Source organism: Lingula anatina, chromosome 10 (genome assembly GCF_051362555.1).
Source record: "Lingula anatina isolate TDL-2025a chromosome 10, LinAna3.0, whole genome shotgun sequence".
In the NCBI taxonomy this organism is placed as follows: Eukaryota; Metazoa; Brachiopoda; class Lingulata; order Lingulida; family Lingulidae; genus Lingula; species Lingula anatina.
Window position 1 is genome coordinate 12,136,561 of NC_141776.1, and position 22,421 is coordinate 12,158,981.

Sequence of the window (22,421 nt, forward strand, 5' to 3'; positions counted from 1 at the left end):
ACATGACTGGTATTTCTGTTATGTGTCAGCCTTGTGCATTTGTTAAAACTGTGAAATATATGTTGTTTTATTAAGGTCAAGTGATACTCGCCTGTAAAGTCATCAGCTCAGAGAGAGGATACAAGCCTACTGTCATTAAGAAGACTTGAGTCAAGTGACAAAGTTGGGCCATTCCTGGTCTTATATTTGAATACAGCAGCCCTAGTCATAAAATTGATTGAAATTCATCATAACTTATTGCAGTAGAGTGCATGACATAGTTTTGAACATGATACACTGCAGTCAACATTTACTTCTTGACAAAACAATGGATGACTCTGTATTGGAACAAAAGAAAACATACAACTTCCAAGAGTGTTTCCAGAGTGCTCATATTACAGCTCCTCAGTTCCTCAGCCAGTGAACATGGTTTTTTGAAATGTGAATTATGTTGGAGTCATCTTTGGGTTGACAATGAGAATGCGATCTCTGTATCCCAGCCCTTTAAAATCACTAAAATAATTGTGTGGGACTCCCATAACTACTTAATCACTGCATTGCATCATGTATTTCAGTGCATTGACCCACTGCTAAACAGCCCGCCTGTCAGCACAAGAGTAGATTTGAGTATTTGTTCAAGATGAACTTGTTTCTTGAAGAACTTGACTCGTCACGCCCATTCGGAAATAAAACTTGATCTTTTGTTAGGGTTCACATGTCATTGCATCCACCTCTTCATTGTTACATCTGTCCAGAACCAGTCACACCTAAAACTATTTTGTGTTTGGCTCGTACGTTAACATGACTTCATACTTACTATAGAAATAAAAAAATTTACATCACTAGGTATCTGATAAATGGATGCAGGTTTTTAGTTTGGAGTTTGGTTAAGGGGTTTAAATGGTTTATTTAAACTGGATATCAGATGATGTAATTTTCCCATCCAAGTTAGGTTTTGTATGAACGTGTTTGTTATGCCCATTTACCCAAAGACACTCTTACCTTGTCCAACACCCTGTCACACTTTTTTTGTAATGCTCTTCATGGTCATTTTCAACAGATTGTAGTATTCAGTCTTGATGCCATTCAGACTTGTGTTTTCAATAAAAAACAAAAAACAAAAACAAAACAGTACCCTAGCCCATTTACCCAAAGACACTCTTACCTTGTCCAACTCACTGCCACCCCTTTTTGTAATGCTCTTCATGGTCATTTTCAACAGATTGTAGTATTCAGTCTTGATGTCATTCAGACTTGTGTTTTCAAAAAAAAAACAAAAAACAAAAACAAAACAGTACCCTAGCCCATTTACCCAAAGACACTCTTACCTTGTCCAACTCACTGCCACCCCTTTTTGTAATGCTCTTCATGGTCATTTTCAACAGATTGTAGTATTCAGTCTTGATGTCATTCAGACTTGTGTTTTCAAAAAAAAAAAAAATTACTGGGAATATGGATAATATATGATATTAACAGTAGATAAAAAAAGGTTGGAATTAATGCTTCCTAGTATCAGACTTTTATTTTCCATTGCTTTTTAGGTTCTCTTCCACCGCACCCCAATCATTCTTCACAAGTAGACGACAGGACGCAAAGGATGAAAGAACGCTTACAGAGAAAAGTACACACAAGGAGGAAAAACATAAATTGTTTTAATAATTACAGTCCGTCTAGGACAAAAGGTGAGTAGGTATTGTTGGAGGCTGTAAAGAAAACAGACGTGGGAAAAATTTGAAAAAAATGCCCCTAGCGGTTCGCCCCAGTTAAGATTTTTCACTCTAGGTATTGGTCTATTTTCTACGTGTTCTAATTGATTGACTCCATTTGTTTTCAGGGGTTAGAGTTAAGTATTTTTTAAACTGTTATGTTTGCACCCCTGCTGTAGAGGGTAGGTCGTAGGTGTCAGTTTGTCTTTAAAATATGACGCAACTTCAAAGGCTGGCTCATTGAGGGGAGGAACGTAAAATGTCAGATATGCGGAGAGAATGCCCAGACTGTGACATATTTATAGCTGTTTAGTGATATTGGAAAAACGTGAAAAAAAGGTGATGAGAACTTTAGAAAGAAAAAAAGAATTATTCTGTCATTTAGGTTTGGATTAGGTGAGGGTGTTAGAATATTAAAAAAAAAAAATAAGTGAGTAAGATCAAAATGAAGAAAAAAAAGTCTGTAAATTAATTGGCAGGTAGAAGCATTCCTCACAGTTCAAGGCTCTGGCATGGCAATGATTGCTTGCCAAATATATCCCTTCATGTGTGTATACAAGTGGAATGTTGCATGTGACAGCAGTTTTCTGGTGTTACGTGAGCTGCTGTAAGATCTGGGTGGTCTGGCAGGTGGGCCTGCTACAATATATTGAACATACACCGAATGCCAGATGTAGCCACTTGCAGATAGACAGAAAGGGAGAATGGACGGAAGGAAAAAAAGGTTAAAGGAAAGAATAGAGATGTTGAAGCAGACAGACAGACAGACAGACGGACAAGCATACAGACAAGTACATCATCAGCAGCTTAACTGATTGATAGCATGATGGACAAATTAAAAATTGAGAAAGATTTTAACCTTTATTATTGAATTAAGTTAGAGGGAGGAAGAGCAAGAGGGAGAAAGAATACAGAGAAAATATAGTGGGAGGGGGACCAGTGAATTATCAAAAAGGAAGTAAAAAGAGAACATAAATCTCCGTGGGTTGGTGCGTGTGGTCTATACAAGGTAGCCTAAATCAGTTACCTATGTCCCGAACCCTGCTGCCCTGAGTTGAACCAGCTGGTAGTTATCATAGGGTAACATGTTTCTAGGTCTCACATTCCCTCCTCTTTAATAGAAATGTCCCGATAACATCTCTGCACAGGGTTGTTTCTTCCAGACTGTTTGTTTCACTTTTCAAGTTCAACTTGGGAGGGTTGCCTTGTCCTTAAAGTCACTGGTTGATTTAATTGAGTAGCGTGGAATGGATCTCCTGTTTGTCCCCAACTACAGTGTAGAGATACCTCTACAAAGAACTGGCCTGGCCTGAGGCTACTAGAGTTGATAAATGACTGCAGTAAAAAAAATGTTTTCTAAAATGTACCGCATTTTCTTTTCAACTTTTAATATTTAATGTAGTAAACAGTGACCTTGAAAAGGCAATTTGAATACATAAAGCTGATTTGTTTCTGTACAATGTTTCATCATGTCATTGTAGTAAATGATGACCTTGGAAAAGCTAAATGAATACGTAAAACTGATTTGTTTCTGTACAACTTTTCATCATGTCATTGTAGTAAATGATGACCTTGGAAAAGCTAAATGAATATGTAAAACAGATTTGTCTCTGTACAACTTTTCATCATGCCGTTGTAGTAAATGGTGACCTTGGAACAGCCACATGAATACGTAAAACTGATTTCTTTCTTTTCAACTTCTCATCATGTCGTTGTAGTAAACGGTGACCTCCGCAGGCACGATGCCCACAGCAGCTCTTCTAGTAATGACGGGAATGAAGGAGATGAAGAAGCACGCACCATACAAGATATCCTCTCCAGGATGAAGGAACCCAAGGTAAAGAAACGTGTACAGAGGGGGAGGTAGAGGGAGATATCTATTTCATGGTACAGAAGTTTAAAAAAATAAAATAAAAATTTCCATTTTTCACATAAAAAAATATAAGATCCACTTTCATTTCAGAGTACATGCTTTTGACTTTTGGTTATTGTGTTATTAGCAAGTTCAAGATTTATTATCCTAAATCATTATTGAGACCTCTTGATAACAGCTGATGAGATTTGAGATCTTTGGTTTTGAATATTAAGATTTTGAAAACAAGATAGAGGTCAAAGGAAGCAAGTATTTATATATTCATTTATTTTTCACTTGTATACCATTGCATGTACACCATTGCTTTAAAAACACTCCCAGTAGTTTGAATTTGAGAAGTTATTTACAACACTGAAGGAGTGGCAAAGCTGAAGTGATTTGCCCCATAACAAATCATCACAGTGACTCTTTGACATGATTTTTAAATGAAATGTTTTTCTCATTCTAGGTGTCCAATATAGACTCCAGAAGTGCCTTGATCGAGGTCATTCCACCAGATTGCTCGCAGATTGAGCTGGACTTGGAGATCAACCCAGCTGAATTTCGCTACGAGCTTTTTCTGTCTGACAAGTCAAAAGATGGCAAATACAAAATGGTGTATTGGTGAGTGGGTTTGAATAGCTGATGATGACTGCCATGGCCACAATACTGTGGAACATGTCAGTAGCACAGTTTGTTGTATGTTGATATGACATAATGTTTTTGGTTGTTGAGTAGATTTTAAAGCTGTCTATTATATAGGTGATGCCTGTTTAATGGTGAGATTAAAATTAAATTTCAATGTGTTAAAAGTGGTGAAACTACGTGTAAGACAGCAGCTTATCATGTTTGGTTTTATTTCAGTGGTGATGCGACAGAAATCACATTAAAAGATCTTAAACCGGCCACAGATTATTTTGTGAGGTAAGTTAGCTTTGCAGATTGCAGTTGGGTTTACTCAAAGTTAATGTCGACTTAATTTTTATGTACAGACACAGATGTGTCTGTACATATTGCCATCACCTGTGTCTGTCGTCGCCGTCGCCGTCGTTGCCGTCGCCGGCGCCGTGCACTTTCCTTGTAAACACGATAAGTGGAAGGCAGTTTTACTTTTTGGCTTTATATTTACAGAGCTGATGAATATTCATAAAACGCAGGTCAAGTTCGAAAATCAGCATGATCGGGCCATTATTGTAGAAATTATGCTGTTTTTTTTCACTTTTCAGCATGTTTGCAACACTGTAAACACATTTCAAGGAAAACCGATAGGCCTGTTGTCATGAAACTCACAGGAGTAATCGATCTTACTAAAACGCAGGTCAAGTTCGAAAATCGGCATGATCGGGCCACTATTTTAGTAGTTATGCTTTTTTTTTCACTTTTCAGCATATATGCAACACTGTAAACACAATATAAGAAAAACAGACAGGCCAATTGTCATTAAACTCACAGGAGTGATCAATCCTGCTAAAACGCAGGTTGAGTTAAAAAATCAGCATAATCGGGCCATTATTTTAGAAGTTATGCTGTTTTTTCACATTTCCTCAGATTCAATTCTTAGGCATGTTAACAGTTTCATTATTTAATTAATAAGTTACGTGAAAGTGTTTGTTTGACATTTCCTGCATCTTAACAACATTGTTAGTTGATGTTGTTAAAATGATGGTAAACTTGTTATCGTGTATTGTGTAATAAAGTTTCAAAAATGGAAATAAACTCATATCATTGCAGTTTGTCAGATTCAATCATTCACTATGTTCAGAATCTCAGAATGGAAGAAATTGGACATTTAACACTGCTCTATTGATATTTTTCCCATCTCATTAATTTTCTTAGTTGATCATATAAAAATGGCAGTACACTGTTGATTTTGTTTTATGTTAAAAATTGTTAAAAATGGGAAAAAAACATTTCAGAACAGTGCGGTCTTGCTTACATTTTGGCATTTTCAAGTTGTGACTTTGAAGTTCCATGGGCCTGAAGACCTTTGCTAGTCACATTTTCTGAATATCCATGATACTAATATTTTATTTTTAAAAATTGATGGTCATTATGCTGTTAAACATTATGTAATATTGCATCAAAATTTGAAAAAAACCTATTTTGGGCACTGCTCCCATGATGACCATTTAAGAAAAACCATGTGACTTACTGTTCTCAAATAGTACAGTAAATATGTACAGATGTGTCTGTACATATTGCCATCACCTACGTCTGTCATCGCAGTTGCTGTCGCCGGCGCTGTGCACTTTCATTGTATGTGGGATAAGTGGAAGGCAGTTTTACTTTTTGGCTGTTTGGTAATTCTTACTGCCAGTTAACAGTTTTTTTGTGAAAATTTAATTTTTCACATATTGGCATTTTCAAGGTGTGATTTTGAAGTTCCATGGGCTTGAAGACCCATGCTAGTCACATTTTCTGAAAATCCATGATACATATGTTTTATTATTAAAAATTGACGGTCATTATGCTGTTAACCATTATGTAATATTGCATCAGAATAGAAGAAAACACAATTTTGGGTGCTGCTGCCATGATGACCATTATGGGAAAACCGTGTTACTTATAATTGCCATACTTTCAAAAAAGAAAAACAGGACTAAAATGCAGCCTGAGTTGGAAAAGCAGTCTAATTGGCTTCTTTTTCTGGAAGTTATACATTTTCAAAGTGTGAACTTGAACTCCCATGGGCCTGAAGCCTTATGCTTGTTACACATTTTACTTACATTGGTATTACCTGTTGAGCATAATTAAAATTTGATGTTGAATTTGCAGTTTAACATAATGTACTTTTGCATCAGAATTGACAGTAGCCTATTTTGTGCATAGTTATTTCCTGTTTTTTGTCTGTACATTTGACAGCTTTGCTGCCTTGTTTTTTTCCTATTCTAATATCATTTTGTTTTGTTGTGATGGTCATGTTTTTGGCTTTTGTTGCAGGATCAGCTCTTTGCTGGACGACCTCAAGGGAGAGCCCACGACACCAGTGAATTTCCGCACCTCTGTCTGCGAGCCAGAGACACCTGAGAAACCCAAGCTGTCTGGGAGGACGAAGACAAGCATTACACTAAAGTGGAATGTAAGTAGTCAAGAACTTAAATTGAAAACAAATAAGTTTATGAATTTTATTTATAAGGGATTTTATTATTAATATGTTGATGATTTTAGAGACTGCAGAAATGTTCTTATAAGAACAGGAAAAGCCATTGAGATGATTTTGTAACTTTGTTTCTAAATATTTTTATTCAGATTTCTCTTATGTTTAATTTTTAATTTTTTAGGCTGTGAATGACAATGGTGCAAAAATTTCCAGTTATTGTTTAGAATTTGACCAGGTGAGCTCTTACTATTATTTTTAAGTAAAGAACCATTGATGATGCATAGTTCATGAAGGATTTAGCTTGTTTTTCTGAAGTATGAGTAATTCCATAATTAAAAACAATTTAATCAGAATTTATCATGTTTATTAACAAGTGTGTATCTTTCCTATGAATTGCAGGGCAAAGGCAATGGTAGATTTGTAGAAGCCTACAACAACGTCCAGCGCCAGTTCAAAGTGTCCAAGCTGACCCCAGCCACCGCGTATGTGTTCAGGTTAGCCGCAGTGAACTCTGTCGGGAAGAGCGACTACAGCGAGCCAGTCTGTTACTGCACCAGCGGCAGTGTACCTACACAGCCAGACCCACCCATGCTGTCTGAGCAGTTTGTGACGGCACTCATCGTGTCCTGGATAAGACGGCCCAACGATGACGAGTTCACGTTACACATGGAGGACGAGTTGTCTGTGAGTGGGAAATATGATATGAAATAAGTTACAATGTGAAACTCCAAGCTATAACGAATACAGAATTAAATCGATAAAAAAATGTATGTTAGCTATGCATACTGTTACAGCAAACTTTGTGTTCTCAGTACTTGGAATTACAGATCCTCTTTTGACAAATTAAAAAAAAAAGTTAATTAAAAAAAAAAAAGCTTTAACATTTATTAGTCTAGGTCTTACAAAGATGATGAGTTGCATGTATCAAATTGAAAATAATTTGATATTTATGGCTGAATGATTAGAATCTGCATGAATGAAACAATGGTTTTAATGTGAGAGTGGCAAGGTTCAAGGCATTTAAATATCATTCCTGTGACTGTCAGAAATAATTTTAGTATGACTCCTGAACGGAAGAACTACAGATTATTGAGGGAAGTTATAACTATATTGTACCTTTTTTTGATTTCAGGGCCATGGTTTCATTCCTATTTTCAATGGTCCAGATCTGTCTTTCAAAGTGTGCAACCTTAGGCGGAACACAGAGTATAAATTTAAGGTTGGTTCTCACAGTACAAATTCAAGTGTTGGTGCTTAGTATTGAAATTAAAAGTCAGTTAACAGTGCTGAATGCAATAGATATGTACACAGTATAAATCTAATGTCAGTTAGAAGAATATGTTTGATGTAGGCATGATAATGAGCCACAATTGATAACACTGCACATTTCTTAAAGCCACATTTTCACAGGCTTTCATACAAAGCTGGGTTTTGTTGGTACAGTTGATATGGTTAAAGTTAGAGTTTAGAGGCAGATACTTACAATAGGATACCTCTGACACAGATGTGTCTTAAAACAAGTGAAGTTTGAGAGTAAATGGCCTAAAGGAAATATGTTACCTGTGTTGACACATAGTTACAAACATATCTAGCAGTCTGTGTTAACAATATTGCTCTTGGTCGTCCAGTTATGTGCCAGAAATGAAGAAGGGAGCAGCAAGTTCTCTGATGTAGTCAACTACAGGACCCTCCCTGACCGGCCTGGACCCTGCGGCAGGCCCCAGACCAAGGGGAAAGTGCATTCAAACAGCTTCAGGGTGGTCTGGGGTAAGTACTCTGCTGGTCTGTGCATGCATGTATATTTGTGTGTGTGTGTGTGTGTGTGTGTGGGGGGGGGGCATATGTGTTTGTGTGGGTGTGCATGCGTATATGTGTACTAGTTATCTACGTCACAAGAAGTTCACTGCATACAATGCATAATGACAAATTTAAGAAGTATGTCTTAACTGATAATTTTTCTCTGTTTAAGCTAAGAATGTTTGATGTTTGAAGTATTTTATGAAATATATATGTGGTTATTACCCTGGACTTCCTGTCTATTGTAGATCACCCCAAGGACAATGGAGGTTCAGAGGTGACCAAATACATTCTAGAGATGGATGAGGGGAGAGGTATGCTTTTTCATTTACGTCTACTTTTTAATACTGGACTAATGTTGTATCATCTTTCTTAGTTATGAACATTTTCTAATGAAAAAAATGTCAATTTTATGTTATTTACTGAATTGTAAGTTTTACATTTTCTTTTGCTAATTTGCCTGTTTAGGAGATGGTAAATAGATAATCATGAATGTTGTGAGATTGTTGTTGTTGGTAATGCTTAATGCCAAGTGTTCCACCTACCCTCCTGTCCCCAAATGTATACATATATATGTACCATCTCTCTCTCTCTCTCTCTCTCTCTCTCTCTCTCTCTCTCTCTCTCTCTCTCTCTCTCTCTCTCTCACACACACACACACACACACACACAAGGATCAACTGCTTTAGTTGTGAGACATAGTTTTTTATTATACATTTAATGTTACCTACCTTTGCTTATCTATGGTTTCAATTATTTCAGAGTAATATAGCTTCTAATATGATATCTGTTGAAATATGTGTAACAGTTGTGTGTCACATAACCTTAGTTCTTCAAACCAAACATTGGAGGCAGGATACGTCCAGTCTCCCACTTACTCCCATCCCCCACCCCATTCCAAACTCCACTTCATTCCCCCCCGGATCTGTCATTATATAGTATGAGAATGAGGGTTTTGTCCTATGTGAATGGAATAGATATATATATATTTTTTTTGCAGATGCACATTTGTATTAAAATGCAATAAATTAGTGGAATTTCGTGATAGGTGTTGTTTCTTATTTGTTGTAAATAACTGATAGTTTGTTTTGCCCACTTGTCAGGCTTCGCTGACTGATATTTTTTTCTTGCTACTTTTTTTACTGAGCCATACCTGTATTGTTTGCTGTTGACTTCAGCTACATTGTATTTCATTATACATTTATAAGTTTAATTAAGATATCATATTTAAGTGAAAATTATTCAAAAACAAGGAACACACACCCATGTGTGTCCAAGCTTACACGTGCACACACACACCTGCAGGCCCTCGACAAAAGATATAAATGCTGGCAGTTATTTTATTTTTGGTAACAGTTAAGAAAAAGATATATTCTCTGGGTTTATTAGCATTGTATACCTTGAATATTATTATTATTATTATTATTATTATTATTATTCCAGGTTTTGAAGAGGTGTATGAGGGACCAGACAGAGAACACACCTGTGACAACCTGCATCCAGGACACGTATACAGGCTGAGGACGGCTGCCGTAAATGCCGGCGGGAGGAGCCCAGTAAGTGAACCTTTTTCATTTCAGGGTTGCCTGCTCTGTTTATGGACAGAAGTCAGTAAAAATGCACTGAAGTAAATATATTGTTGATATCTGAAACAAGCAATTGCTTTTTCTATAAAATGAGCAAAAATTGGACAACTTTTCATGATTACCGGTTGATGCAGACATCTCATAGTTAAAAACAATTTTTGACATTTATATATATATTTTGTGGAAGTCACTATGTATTGAGTTGGCTATTATGCCTGAATCATTTCTATATTCCAGTGGTCAGAGATGTCCAGTGTGACCACCCAGGCTGTGGCTCCAGGACTGTGCCAGGCTCCCAAATTACAAGGAAAACCAAAGGCTACATATCTACATTTACGTTGGGGTGAGTAGTTATAGTGTGTCAGAATGCTGCTGGGTGGGAGACTGTGTTAGATGTGACAGTGTGCTATGTGCGACAGTATGATAGCTGTGGCACTTTGCTGGGTGTGATTTTCTGTTGAGTTGGTCAAAATGGTGGATGTGATATTGTGTCAGCTGTGACAGTGTGTTAGATTTTACCTTTTGGTAAATGTATTGGGTCATACCTTACACAACATGTTTGATTTGCTAGGCCTGACAATATGTTGGGTGTGACAGTGTGTTAGATATATGCAGCATAATTTGTATGAAATTGTGTGTCAGATATAATCATGTCAATGTACAGCATACTAAGTGTGAGGCTGTTTTTCTCTCAGCATATCCGGACTATGATGGTGGTGCTGAAGTGATAGAGTATGAAGTTCAGATGATCCAGCCAGACAACAGTATACGGGAAGTGTACAAAGGTCACGACCTCGACTGCATGGTGGCAGGATTACTGCCTGGCCGACCTTATTTGTATCAAGTACGGGCGACAAATAAAGCAGGGGTAAGTGCTGTTTTTTTTTTTTAATGTTTACACAGGGACTTGTTTGAAAATTTGATTTGTATGGACCAGAACAGAAACTTTTTTAAATGGAACGTATACATTTCAACTTACTAGTTGTGTCAGAAGGACAGACATTGTTTAATAAATGGAAATTGTAGGGAACTTGTTCAGTACCCCCCCCTTTGCCTTACGCATGCATGCATGCACCCCCCCCCACCCCAAACACACACACACATACACACACACACACACACACACACACGTTACTCCAGAAACCTATGTTAAACAGTTCTACACCTTACTGACCTCACAGAAGATGGTGCCCAATGACCTACATTTACTTTAATTAAGCTGTCAATAACTTATGTTTTAATGCCCTTGCAGACTGGGCCTTGGTCAGATCCCCTAGAGGTGGTAAGTGGTCCTGGTGCGCCCGATGCCCCCAAGACGCCGACGGCAGTGTGCCGGTCTCCGCAGAGTGCAATAGTCAGCTGGGAGGAGCCCGTCAACAATGGTGCTACTATAACAGAGTACAGGCTGGAGTGGCAGCAGAAACCTGAGGCAGACTTTACACAGGTGAACATTATACTGGGATGACACCCTGGATGATAGTAAGGATAATTATGTGAATAATTATGCTAAAATTGGTGATGTTAAAAAGTGTTGATAATTTGTGGATATTTTGTATTCCAGTTATACAATGGGTCAGCATTAAATTATGAGGTGCGTGGTCTTTCACCAGCTACATTGTACAGTTTCCGTGTACAGGTGAGTCAGTACATGTAATTTGCTGAAGATCTGCATTGCTGTACATAGTAGACCAACAGCCATGTTATAAGTCACTGTTTATGGTAAAGCTGTAGGTTAAATGTGGTTTTGGTAGAGTGGCACAGGTTAAGTTTGAAGGCACAGGTAGAAGGAAAGAAAACGACGTATCGACATCAAATGATTACATTTGAGGTGTTTTAGCATTACTAAGGTTTATATTGAGATAGATAAGTGGCTTTGCAGTATATGTAGACATAGAACATATGACTTTGGGACATTTTCAAACACATTTACTATATACTAATAATTTTTAATAAAACATAATTTTTGGACTTTTTCCAAAGCATTTAATATATACCTTTTATTGCTTATAATTATCGTGAATTGTTTCACTTTGCAGGCCTCTAATGCAGCAGGCACGGGGCCATTTAGTCCCCAGGGAGCCTGCATGACACCTTCATCTAGTCCAAGTGCTGTCATGTCCATACGTGCAACAAGTACAGCGGAAACGATAACCTTGTCATGGAAAGAGCCGTGTTGCAATGGCAGCGAGATTCTGTCATACAACATTGATCTGGGAGAGAAGCAACACATGGTCACAGTGGAGAATGTCTTGGAGCACACAGTACACAACCTGATGCCAGAAACACTGTACAAGTAAGCCTCTTGGATTCTGGGATTGTGTTAACGCGCATCATACATTGTTGTGTTTATGTTGGTGATTTGGTTACTTTGATTGTGGTTTTGTTGATACACATGCTTTGAGTTAAATATTTTGTTACCTCGTATCATGACTATTCTTTGGGCATTTTTTTTATTTTGCATATTTTGAAATAGCACATGCTTTAATTGTGACACCAATCTGTCTCATTGCTATTTCTAAACAGTAGAATTAAAGTGACATGCAGATACAAATGGTCAAATGTCTTAGTTTTATAATATTAAATGAAAGTATATGGTTAAAGAATGTTTGTATTTCAAAAAAATGATCCAAGTTGTGGCTATGTCATTATGCAGTGTGGGTGGCTCCATCTTTTAACCTGTACGTGTACATTTAGGGTGCGAGTCCAAGCAGTCAATTCTATAGGTGTAGGACCATTCAGTCAGGTTGTCAAGGTGATAACACGTGCATTACCACCTACTCCACCCCGGCTGGAATGTGTGAACTGTGGGCCAAACAGTCTGAAACTGAAGTGGGGCGATGGGAAAAACCTTGATCTTATCCAGTATTCCTTAGAGATGGCTAGAGATGGCGGAAGGTAAGAAAATGATGGATTTTGTCCCAGGGTTTGAATTGTTTACTTAAGAGTTAGTTGACACAGGAGAAAAACTGGACATTTCTGTTTACAGCATTTATGAAACAAACAAGAATAATCATTTTTTATGATTCTGTGAGTGAGTAAATAATGATGGTTCATGTGCATTCAAAACATAATCAGTTAAAAACTATTACCTATTTAACCTAAAGTGATTTAGTAATGGTTCACATACACAGACCAAATGCCAGCTAGTTGGAACTGATCCTCGTGTCACTGTTTTCATCCTCAGTTTCTACCCAGCATACAAAGGTACCAGTCACAGCTACAAAGTGAGCCGGCTCTCAGAGCTGACCTCCTACAGGTTTAGGTTGTATGCCAGCAATGAGGCAGGGGATGGCCCCTACTCACAGGTGTACACTTTTATCACCACCAAGGCCCCGCCTCCAGCTGTCAGAGGTAAGAGGGGGATGCCACTATGATATATGCCACTGTGATGTGTGTGTGTGTGAAATTGTGTCATATGAAATAGCAATGTTGGTATTTTGTCATAGGTATTGTCATTTTTAAATAAATCATAAACAACAGTTAGTGGATTAATACATCCATTACAGTTTTTAGATGCTTGGGGAAATCGGGTAGAAAAAACCTATGATATGTGAGAATTAATATATCCATTCTCTTTGTCAGCTCCCTCTGTCCTGGACCTGAGTTTGGACTCGTGTCGTGTGGAGTGGCACCCCTGTAAACCACTGGGAGGGGACAGCATATCTTATATACTACAGCTGCAGACACCATATGCCAAAGACCAAGAATACAAACAGGTGACAAGTGCCAGTCGTGCTTTACCCTTGTTCTGACCTCCCTATATACTAGTTATTTATTTATTTATTTATTTATTTACATTGATTGTAGACTACTAAATGTGGATAGTCTACTATGTTCATTCCACTTTCTGATTTGGTCTCAGAACAATCAAGAATGAGTGACCAACAGTTTATGAGTTGACTTGTAAGTGGATTATAGAAAAGTATTAGGGTAAAAAAAATCTCACCGAACTCATAGACTTGTGAAGATTCTTTTGTCTATAGCTATTTATATTAGTTTGATCTTACCATCCAATATTTCATCTGCTTGCAGTCAGATTTCATCAGGGAATGAGGTTGTGACAGGTATGACAACCTGTCACCCCCTCTGGTGTGCTATTTGGTCAGATCCCCCCCCCCCTTGCCTGCCCCTCCCTTAGGAGTGGTAGGTAGAGGTTGGGTAGCTCAGTCCCATCATTCCGATTCAACTTGGCCCCATGTAAGCGGATGTTAATTGCTTCAAGAACTTTCCGGTGTAGATCTCGTGGCTCTCTTTCCAAGATTATTATGTCTTCTATGGTTGTTGATGTTATACAATGCCCTGTCTGTTCCTGGTGTTGGCTGAGGGCAGATTTTTTATCATGTTTTTTGATCGATTTTTGATGTTCAGCGATTCTTTCAGTTAAGGAACGTCCTGTCTCTCCGATGTATTTCTCTCCACACACCTGACACTCACACTGGTATACAACTCCACACTGTTCTCCTGGGTCTAATTTGTCCTTTGGGGATACTAGGATGCCTCTTAGTGTCTGTCCTGCCTTATGGTGTAATATACATTCCTTTTTCTGAATGCTCTTTTTAGCTTTTCACTAACCCCTTTCATGTAAGGTAGTACTGCATATCCTTTGGGTTTTTCTTTTTCAGTCATGTTCTCGGGCCTTTGTTGTTTTTCTCTTCCTTTCTTTTCCCCTTCTTTTATAGCCCATTCCGGGTAACCACAGTTTCTAAAAGCCACTCTGATTTTTTCCTTCTCTATCTCTATCTTGGGTTTCTTGTTATCAGTGTGTCTGCCCTGTGCATCAGCGTCTTGATGATTCCTATCTTCTGTTGGACAGGGTGGTGGGATGTCCACTGAAGGTAGTGGTCTGTATGCGTAGGTTTTCTATAAATGTCTGTTGTGATGTTATCATTCTTCCTAATAAGCTGTAAGTCCAGCATGGGTAATGTCTGGTTGTCATCTTCCCTTTCTATTGTGAACTTAATGCTGTCATGTTGTGCATTGATATGTCGGAAAAGCTCCTCCTCGTGTTGTTTCTGTATTATAACCCCTGTATCATCGACGTATCTGGCCCAAAATTTTGGTGGGTGGGTGGCTGTTCTTAGTGCCTGCTCTTCAAACTCTTCCATGAATAGGTTGGCCAGGACAGGAGAGAGTGGAGAGCCCATTGCCATTCCATATACCTGTTCGTAAATACGCCCTTGGTACCGGAAGTAGGTTGTCTCAATTGTTAGCTTTAGTAAGTCCCCAAAGTCCTCTGGAGGAAGCAGTGTTCTGTTTTTCCAGGTTTTATCCTTCTTGGCCCTTTCTACTGCCATATTTGTCACTTCGTTGCCTGGTACGCTGGTGAATAGGGCTGTTACGTCGAATGAGGTTAACACCTCCCCCTCTTCCAGAGTGATCTCTTCCACTTTTTTCACCAGGTCTTGTGAGTTGTTGATATGGCAACCTCATTCCCTGATGAAATCTGACTGCAAGCAGATGAAATATTGGATGGTAAGATCAAACTAATATAAATAGCTATAGACAAAAGAATCTTCACAAGTCTATTATAATAACATAGCTAATGAAACTGTTCTACACTCACCGAACTCAGTCTCACCTAACACAATTGTACATAACACAATCTCACCCACAAGGGTCTCACCCAACACATTTTTGCTAATATGACCTAGCAACCCCTATATGACCTCACTTGTTTCCTTCCAGATCTACCATGGTGCTGAAACATCATGTCGCCTGACCTCTCTCTCCGCCAAGACAGAGTACCAAGTTCGTGTGTGTGCAGTGCGTGAGTGCCAAGGGGAGGCGGGTCCCCTCCAGGGGGCCTTCAGTCCGGGGATTTTGTTCTCAACCCTCAGTCCAGAACCTGTCAGCAAAGTTGCCTCAAAAGCGTCGACGGAAAAGAAAGCATTGGTCAGCTTGGAGAACAGGGAATTAACTGACCATCAGAAAGCCATGATTATACTGTTTGGCTTTGCTGTGTTTGCCATAATCATTGCCATTATAGTACATAGGATTTTCATGTACTACAAACAGTAGTGGTGCAGGTGAAATCCAGGCGTTGTCCCAGAGAGGAGTAAAAGCCAACGACATGGTCCATCTGGACTGAGCAGTGCACAGTAAAACAAAGTGATGGTATCAAAGCCACAGGTGGCCTCTGGGTTTTTTTTTTTTTTTTTTTTTTTTTTTTTTTTTTCCAGGATAGATTGGCAGGACTTTTGTGAATGGAGGAAAAATTCAGTGTCTCATGTGAAGAAAAAAAAACAACAAAAAAGGTTCATTGTACTTGTTATTAGGTCAGGCAGACCTGCCTTTACTGAGGTTAATGTTGTCAATTTCTAATCAAGATTTCAAGATTTTATCTGTTATCTTTTTTTGCTGCAAGATACAAAACAACCTTTTTTTATTTTATTTTCTTGATTTGCCTAGTCCATTTATTAAGTTGATGGCTGGTATATGGTATAGATATTTAGGAAATATAGCACTGTTGGATGTGGATATGTATGCTTCCTGGTGCAAAGTCATAATATTTTATTTTTAGTTGCCATAGGGCATATCTTCTGCTTTTAGGGAGACAGTGCTTGAAATGGACTGGGAAAACCAGCACAAATGTTCCACTACAAAATCTGCCATCTGTGTAACAAGTAATGAGTGAGAGAAACATAAAAAAAATTGGGAAATAATGAAGCACAAGTGCCATATACAGCTTTTATGATGCCTGAAGCAGAGTGTAAGGTCGCTGTTGATGTATTTTCATTCTTTCAGGTGGTTAGGACTTATACTTTGTCTTGACATTAGGATATTTATTTTGTCTAAATGATAACTCTTGCAGTTTGATGTGCACGAAGGTGCTGCCACCTACAGTTATGGTATAAGTTCAGTGCTGCCCCATTTAAGAAGTAAATTCTGAATATTGCTGCCCCAATGTGAAGGATCTAAGGGTATTAAGGCGCCCCCTATTGTGAAAGGAAGCTGTACAGTTGTGACCCTATTTATACATATGAGTTTAGGAAGTGTTTTCTTATTGATATTGGATCTATTTTAGTTGGGTCATTGGCTGTTGGAACCGCTCAGTAATATTTTCAACAATCCAAAGGACGGCATTGCTAACTAAAGCAGCAGCCACAGTTGTCTGCTGACAAAATGTTTAATTGAAGTCTAGCATGAAAAACCAACTGCCCAGCACAAGTATTGACCAAATTAAACATTAAAGGTATGAAGTGGATGAAAAATTGAAAAATGTGGGGGAGATGTTTGAGGAGGAGGGGGAAAAAAAAGGTGTGGGCGTGATAAGCCTTGAAAAGGGGGGGGGGGGATATTGTCTTAATGTGTGAAAATTTTACTGAATTGTGCATCTCCCAAGCTGTTGGCTTCTGCCATCTGGTGCTGTATGGTCACGGGCTCTTAAAGGATACCAGATATATTTAAGCACAAACAAGAGGGATCAGTTTCCGTATTGACTTTATTTTAAATCATAGTATCTTGAATGTGATGTTATTAATGATGATTATGCCCTGCAGCAAAATGGAGGGAAGTAAAAACAATTATAATGCAATATTTGATGAAGGTGCATGCCTATGGTCAGGAAGGGGGTAGATTATAAGCCACCCAGATGTACTGCATTTCATGTATTTACGTACGCCATAGATGAATATATTCTTATTCTTATTAATTGAGAGAGTATTAACACTGACTGGGGTACTACTGAGAGTCCCCGACTTCCATAATGTTGAGTAAACTGTGCCGTGGATCTGTTCATTGGAAGGGTTGGGACTCACAGCAATGCTTCTGTACAGTGGCAACCCCTATTTGTTCAATTTATTTTACGCCATAGATTATCTATGTTAATCAAGAGTAATACTATCAGAGGCAATTTTATTTTATGTATTGTATCTTACACTATTATTAATATTATATAAGTATGATAATTATAACATTGTATCTAATCCTGTATTAGTTGATGTAGCTGTTCAAAACCAGTCAAAGTGTGCAAGTTGTTAGTCTTTATTTTCTGAAAATGGAAATATTTAATTTTGTCTTTTATGTTTATTGTGTTGAAAAGGGAAGTGGATTTACCTAAGGTACTGGTGAGTTTCTTAGATGGACTTATTTTGTTGTTTAAAAATAGGAAGAATATTTTATTATGTGTAGAGGGCAATCCTATTCATTAGGACAGCGTCTAAAGAATTACGGCTCTTTTTGAAAATGGTGCTAGGTTGGTATTGATTCTATTGTGGGTTGCCATGAGAACTGTTACCTTGACCACATCAAGTGGACAGTTTTGTGACCACATCAGTGTATTTTTTTCAACAGGAGGAATGTAAGATTTAAAACCAAATGTAGGTACCTCACATCCAGTATGATATCATTATTATATATTCAGTATACCATGTGTTATCATCATTTTAATTCTTACTTAACTGAGAGCGCATGAAACTGCTACATTAGATTATATTAAACATTTATGGTTACAAGTGAAGCAAAAACTTAGTGATTTGAATCACAAAAAAGGTGCAATTTTATTTGCTTGGTATAGGCAACTTAATGTAGTGTGTCGTATCATAATTATTAATCATTCCACAATTTGTAGGTCAGTACGGGGGATTGGGTTGAAGTAAGATAGTGTGGTTTCACATTTGACATTCACTTTCGCTTTTGACTTTCACTTTAGTCTCTCACTTTTTCTGCTGTTTTCCAAAATGTGCAAGCCAAGTTATACTTTGCACAGTCTATTTCTGTCCCTTTAGTTGTCCTTCTTAGGTAAATTTCTTCCTAAATGCAGCGCATCAAATGTATTTTTGTGTTGCCATCTGTTAAAGTGCACGGTGGCAGCCCCAGTGAGATGGGTATAGATTTTTTTTTTCTCTCTCTCTCTCCTCAAGAAAGAACCAAAATAACAGGGTAGGACCTGTGTCAGTGCCATTTGTCTTTCATATATATACATAACACTGGGTCAGACAGTACACTGTATTGTACGCTGGAAGAGAAGTCTTTCAAATATCTGCAGTTGGACCCAATGTGCAAGTTCTGTTTGAAGTAAGCAGCTAGTCAGGATTAAATAAATAAACAATTGTTGGCACATGAACACTTAATGTATCTGAATTGTGTATCTGTAGGCCTATCAGTATTGTGTTAGAATTAAGACTAAACCCCTATTCCAGTGTATTTATTATTATACGAGATACGTTGTTGTCACTGCTTTTGAAGGTTCTCTTAGCAACAACTGTTTGCAACTAGTCTAATGAGGCAGTGGTCTCTTTTGACTGCAGCTGTATCACTTGTGGATTTTCTAAGCCTGTCTTTCTGAATGAAAGCATGCTGCTGCACTCGAAAGGTTCTTCTCCAGTGAAACACAAATTATATATCAGTTCAATTAATATACCTATTTTAAGGTGTATTATTTAAGTTGGATCACTTTACTACTGCTGTTTAAGGCACTGTGTTATCTTATCATTTCTAGATGAATTATTTTATAATTATTATATTGCAGGAAATTGGCATTTTACTGTTAATTGATGGCTTATGCTTTATTCTTCCTTTGGTGAGTTTGACAAAGCATTTGATATTGTATGTTTGACACCTAGTTCTACAGGTATCTTTGGACTGTATGAGAACTGTATAGAATACCATATGTAAGACTTACACAGAACTGTACAGTGATCTGTGTCAGTGTTATAAAAGAGAAGTATGCTTATTATAGCTTTCCACATACAGTTAACACGAGGTCAATTTGGTATCTGTGTGGGTGGCGGATATGGTATTACATATGTTCACTGCAGAAAGTGTTGTTTTCAGATATTGATCGAGTTGTAAGAGAGTGTTATATGAACTATTGTATGTATGTTCTACATGAATTTTTCGCTGCTATATATGGATCTATATGTAAACAAGTTCTCCCTGTGTTAAGAAAATAACCACTATCACACTATTGGGTGTAGAAAGAAAATTGTTTAAGATCTATTTATGCTGTGATGGTCGACCACTTCTGAGAAAAAAAAACTATTATATATTCTATCAATAAAATATTGCAGAGAACGAAAGTATGCGGTGTTATTTTTGACAGCCATTTGTATCTTGATGTTCAACATTTCTTCCTAAAAGTGAATAGATGGTTAAGGTCGTAGTAGGTTGCTGCACAGGAAGTCACATCGTGTTTGCACCTCTCCAGTAGTCTCCGCCCCCCCCCCCCCCCCTCCAACCCCACCACCACCAATAAATATGCTTGGCCTATAATAGTAAACAGCCATCCCTGCGTAGCAATATAATTGTATCCGTGATTCCAGTGCTGTGCTCAACAAAGGTATGATCGGCGGCGAAAAACGCAGTTAAACAGTTTTTTCATAGCTTAGCTGGCAGCTTCAACAGATATTTGCTTTTATTCAAAGTTACGTGCGTGCATGGTTTTCGTGGGCATTTAGCCCATGTCCCCTTAAATGTAGATTGCTTCAACGAACGCAGCCTAAGGCCTACGTAAGGTGGTGTCATGACCATGCCTGCGGACTTTCCAACTCTTGATTCGACTATATAGCAAAATTTACTCCAGGGACTTAGATTTGAACACGAACAAAACGGATATGAGGATGTCATTTTATACTTGACTGTATTGCACCAAACTTCTTACCAATGCCAAAAGCTGAAACCGAAAAAAAAAGGTGGAGAAAAGATGTTTCGGTAGGGCAATTTCTAACAATAACGAGATTGTAAATCGGGTGCGTCTCTCTCAAGCATGCTGCGCGTTTGTCGCACCTGGAGCTTCTCTAACACAATCGATATATAGTATTGTTATTCAAATTAGACGGCCTCCAAGTGACAGGTATTCACTGGAAACCATGATGGAAGACACATTTCAGGACGTGATGAAGATTCTCGAGGATGAAGCAAGGCGTATTTCGCACTACCCGCTTAACCTGAACACAACAACTTGTAAGTACAGCTTATAATAATGTTACTTAATATATTTTAACTTACCATTGCAAATACGGGTGCACAAAACTTAAGTGAAAACCAGAAAATTGCGTCATTATGTAATGTCATGAATCTGCTGCATCTCGGCACAGTTTGTACATGTAATGTAACAACCAACACCGCAAGGTATTTATCTGTCCTAGTTGAGAGACAGATGGAGATGCCCAGTTTATTTTTTGTCATAGTTATTTAAATGGTATTCATTCTTGAAATGTGATAAAGATATTGCATGGCAAAACGCGTAAACAGCAAAAACACGGGGCATTCACAATAGGCCCACATGAAAAATAATGGCTATTGCATTGGCTTGAACGCTCTCGAAGAAATCTTACCTGACTTAATTTTTGTTTTATCTATTTCCAGTCGGAAGTCCATGCAAGAGACGAAGTTGTGTTTCCTACGGAGAATTGCCAGTTTAAATGGATCTTTTGATGTCGAGTATAAAATATGTACATTTTCTTCATGGGTCTTACAGACTAAGTGCAAGTCATATTTTCAAACTTAAAGTGTTACATCATATAAGAAAAATTAAAAGATACTATCTGCGTTTGAAAATGTCTCAAAGCCAAAACTACTTATTTTTTCCAATTCAGACTTTGTTAACGGTTAACAACTACCCTCTACCAGGGCCGCAGATTATCTACGTGCGTTTCTCTCCAGCGCAGAGAATCGTGTCAAAAATTAACCAGAGATATATTTGTGAATAACTAGTGAAAAATCAACCTTTGGTTCAGGTAAACGGTGGAAAGAAGGATCGGATGTCGATTTGAAATTAAATTATCTAATAAAAATGATATAAGACACCGAATCGAAGATTAAGGTCGAAAAAGCCTAATTTTTGAGTGGATTTTTTAAATGAAATTCGAGTTGGCGGGATAATACCGGATAGAATAATTGGGATAATACTGTAGAGAAGGTACACGACTTGGATAGCGGTGTCTCTCGATTATTATTCAGTCAAAAGTGAAGTAAAGTGACAATTTCCGTCTGAGATTTCTGGACGTGTTCGTATGCAGTTATCAGAACCTTGACCACCATAATTATTTTTACATTCTTGATGTATAATATCTTAGTTTTGGGGAGTGCCCACATTTATCTTGTACCAAACCGAAAACTGATATAAATTGAATATTCTAGAGACTGTTTTAATTTTTATAACTTGGGGTGTTATTTCGTCACATTATTCAATGGCTGCTCAGTCCAAAGAGTGAATCGTGTTTGAGAGCATTACATCTATATATAACTGAAAATTTGAAAAAACGACACACCCATCAATAGCAATAGTAGTTTTATTCTGTGCTGCTTCCCAGTAATCATTCCATAAGTATTGTATAGATTTGTATAATTGTTGTTAAGTTGTTATGACTAGTGTAGAGAGCCTGTAAAATGTAATGTGTATGCATTTTAGTGCTCAATTAAGATTATTATGATTATTATTATTTCGCATTTTTCTTTGG

At 37.8% G+C, this 22,421-nt stretch overlaps 1 protein-coding gene across 7 annotated transcripts in view; it reads left to right on the forward strand.

The window, feature by feature from the left end:
• LOC106167290 (fibronectin type-III domain-containing protein 3A-like) overlaps positions 1-20,039 on the forward strand; it is a 74,284-nt gene extending 54,245 nt beyond the window's left edge. For all 7 annotated transcript variants that reach the window (XM_086998107.1, XM_086998106.1, XM_086998108.1 and 4 more), the window contains 20 exons: positions 1,521-1,661; positions 3,404-3,522; positions 4,007-4,161; positions 4,402-4,461; positions 6,478-6,616; positions 6,819-6,872; positions 7,037-7,321; positions 7,770-7,856; positions 8,266-8,404; positions 8,683-8,748; positions 9,878-9,990; positions 10,258-10,363; positions 10,716-10,888; positions 11,273-11,464; positions 11,582-11,656; positions 12,057-12,313; positions 12,715-12,915; positions 13,205-13,371; positions 13,603-13,736; positions 15,706-20,039. In XM_086998107.1, the coding sequence (XP_086854233.1) occupies positions 1,521-1,661; positions 3,404-3,522; positions 4,007-4,161; positions 4,402-4,461; positions 6,478-6,616; positions 6,819-6,872; positions 7,037-7,321; positions 7,770-7,856; positions 8,266-8,404; positions 8,683-8,748; positions 9,878-9,990; positions 10,258-10,363; positions 10,716-10,888; positions 11,273-11,464; positions 11,582-11,656; positions 12,057-12,313; positions 12,715-12,915; positions 13,205-13,371; positions 13,603-13,736; positions 15,706-16,038 (2,996 nt within the window). In that variant the 3' untranslated portion in view covers positions 16,039-20,039. The remainder of the gene's footprint in view (positions 1-1,520; positions 1,662-3,403; positions 3,523-4,006; positions 4,162-4,401; positions 4,462-6,477; positions 6,617-6,818; positions 6,873-7,036; positions 7,322-7,769; positions 7,857-8,265; positions 8,405-8,682; positions 8,749-9,877; positions 9,991-10,257; positions 10,364-10,715; positions 10,889-11,272; positions 11,465-11,581; positions 11,657-12,056; positions 12,314-12,714; positions 12,916-13,204; positions 13,372-13,602; positions 13,737-15,705) is intronic.
• Positions 20,040-22,421: the final 2,382 nt, after the last annotated feature.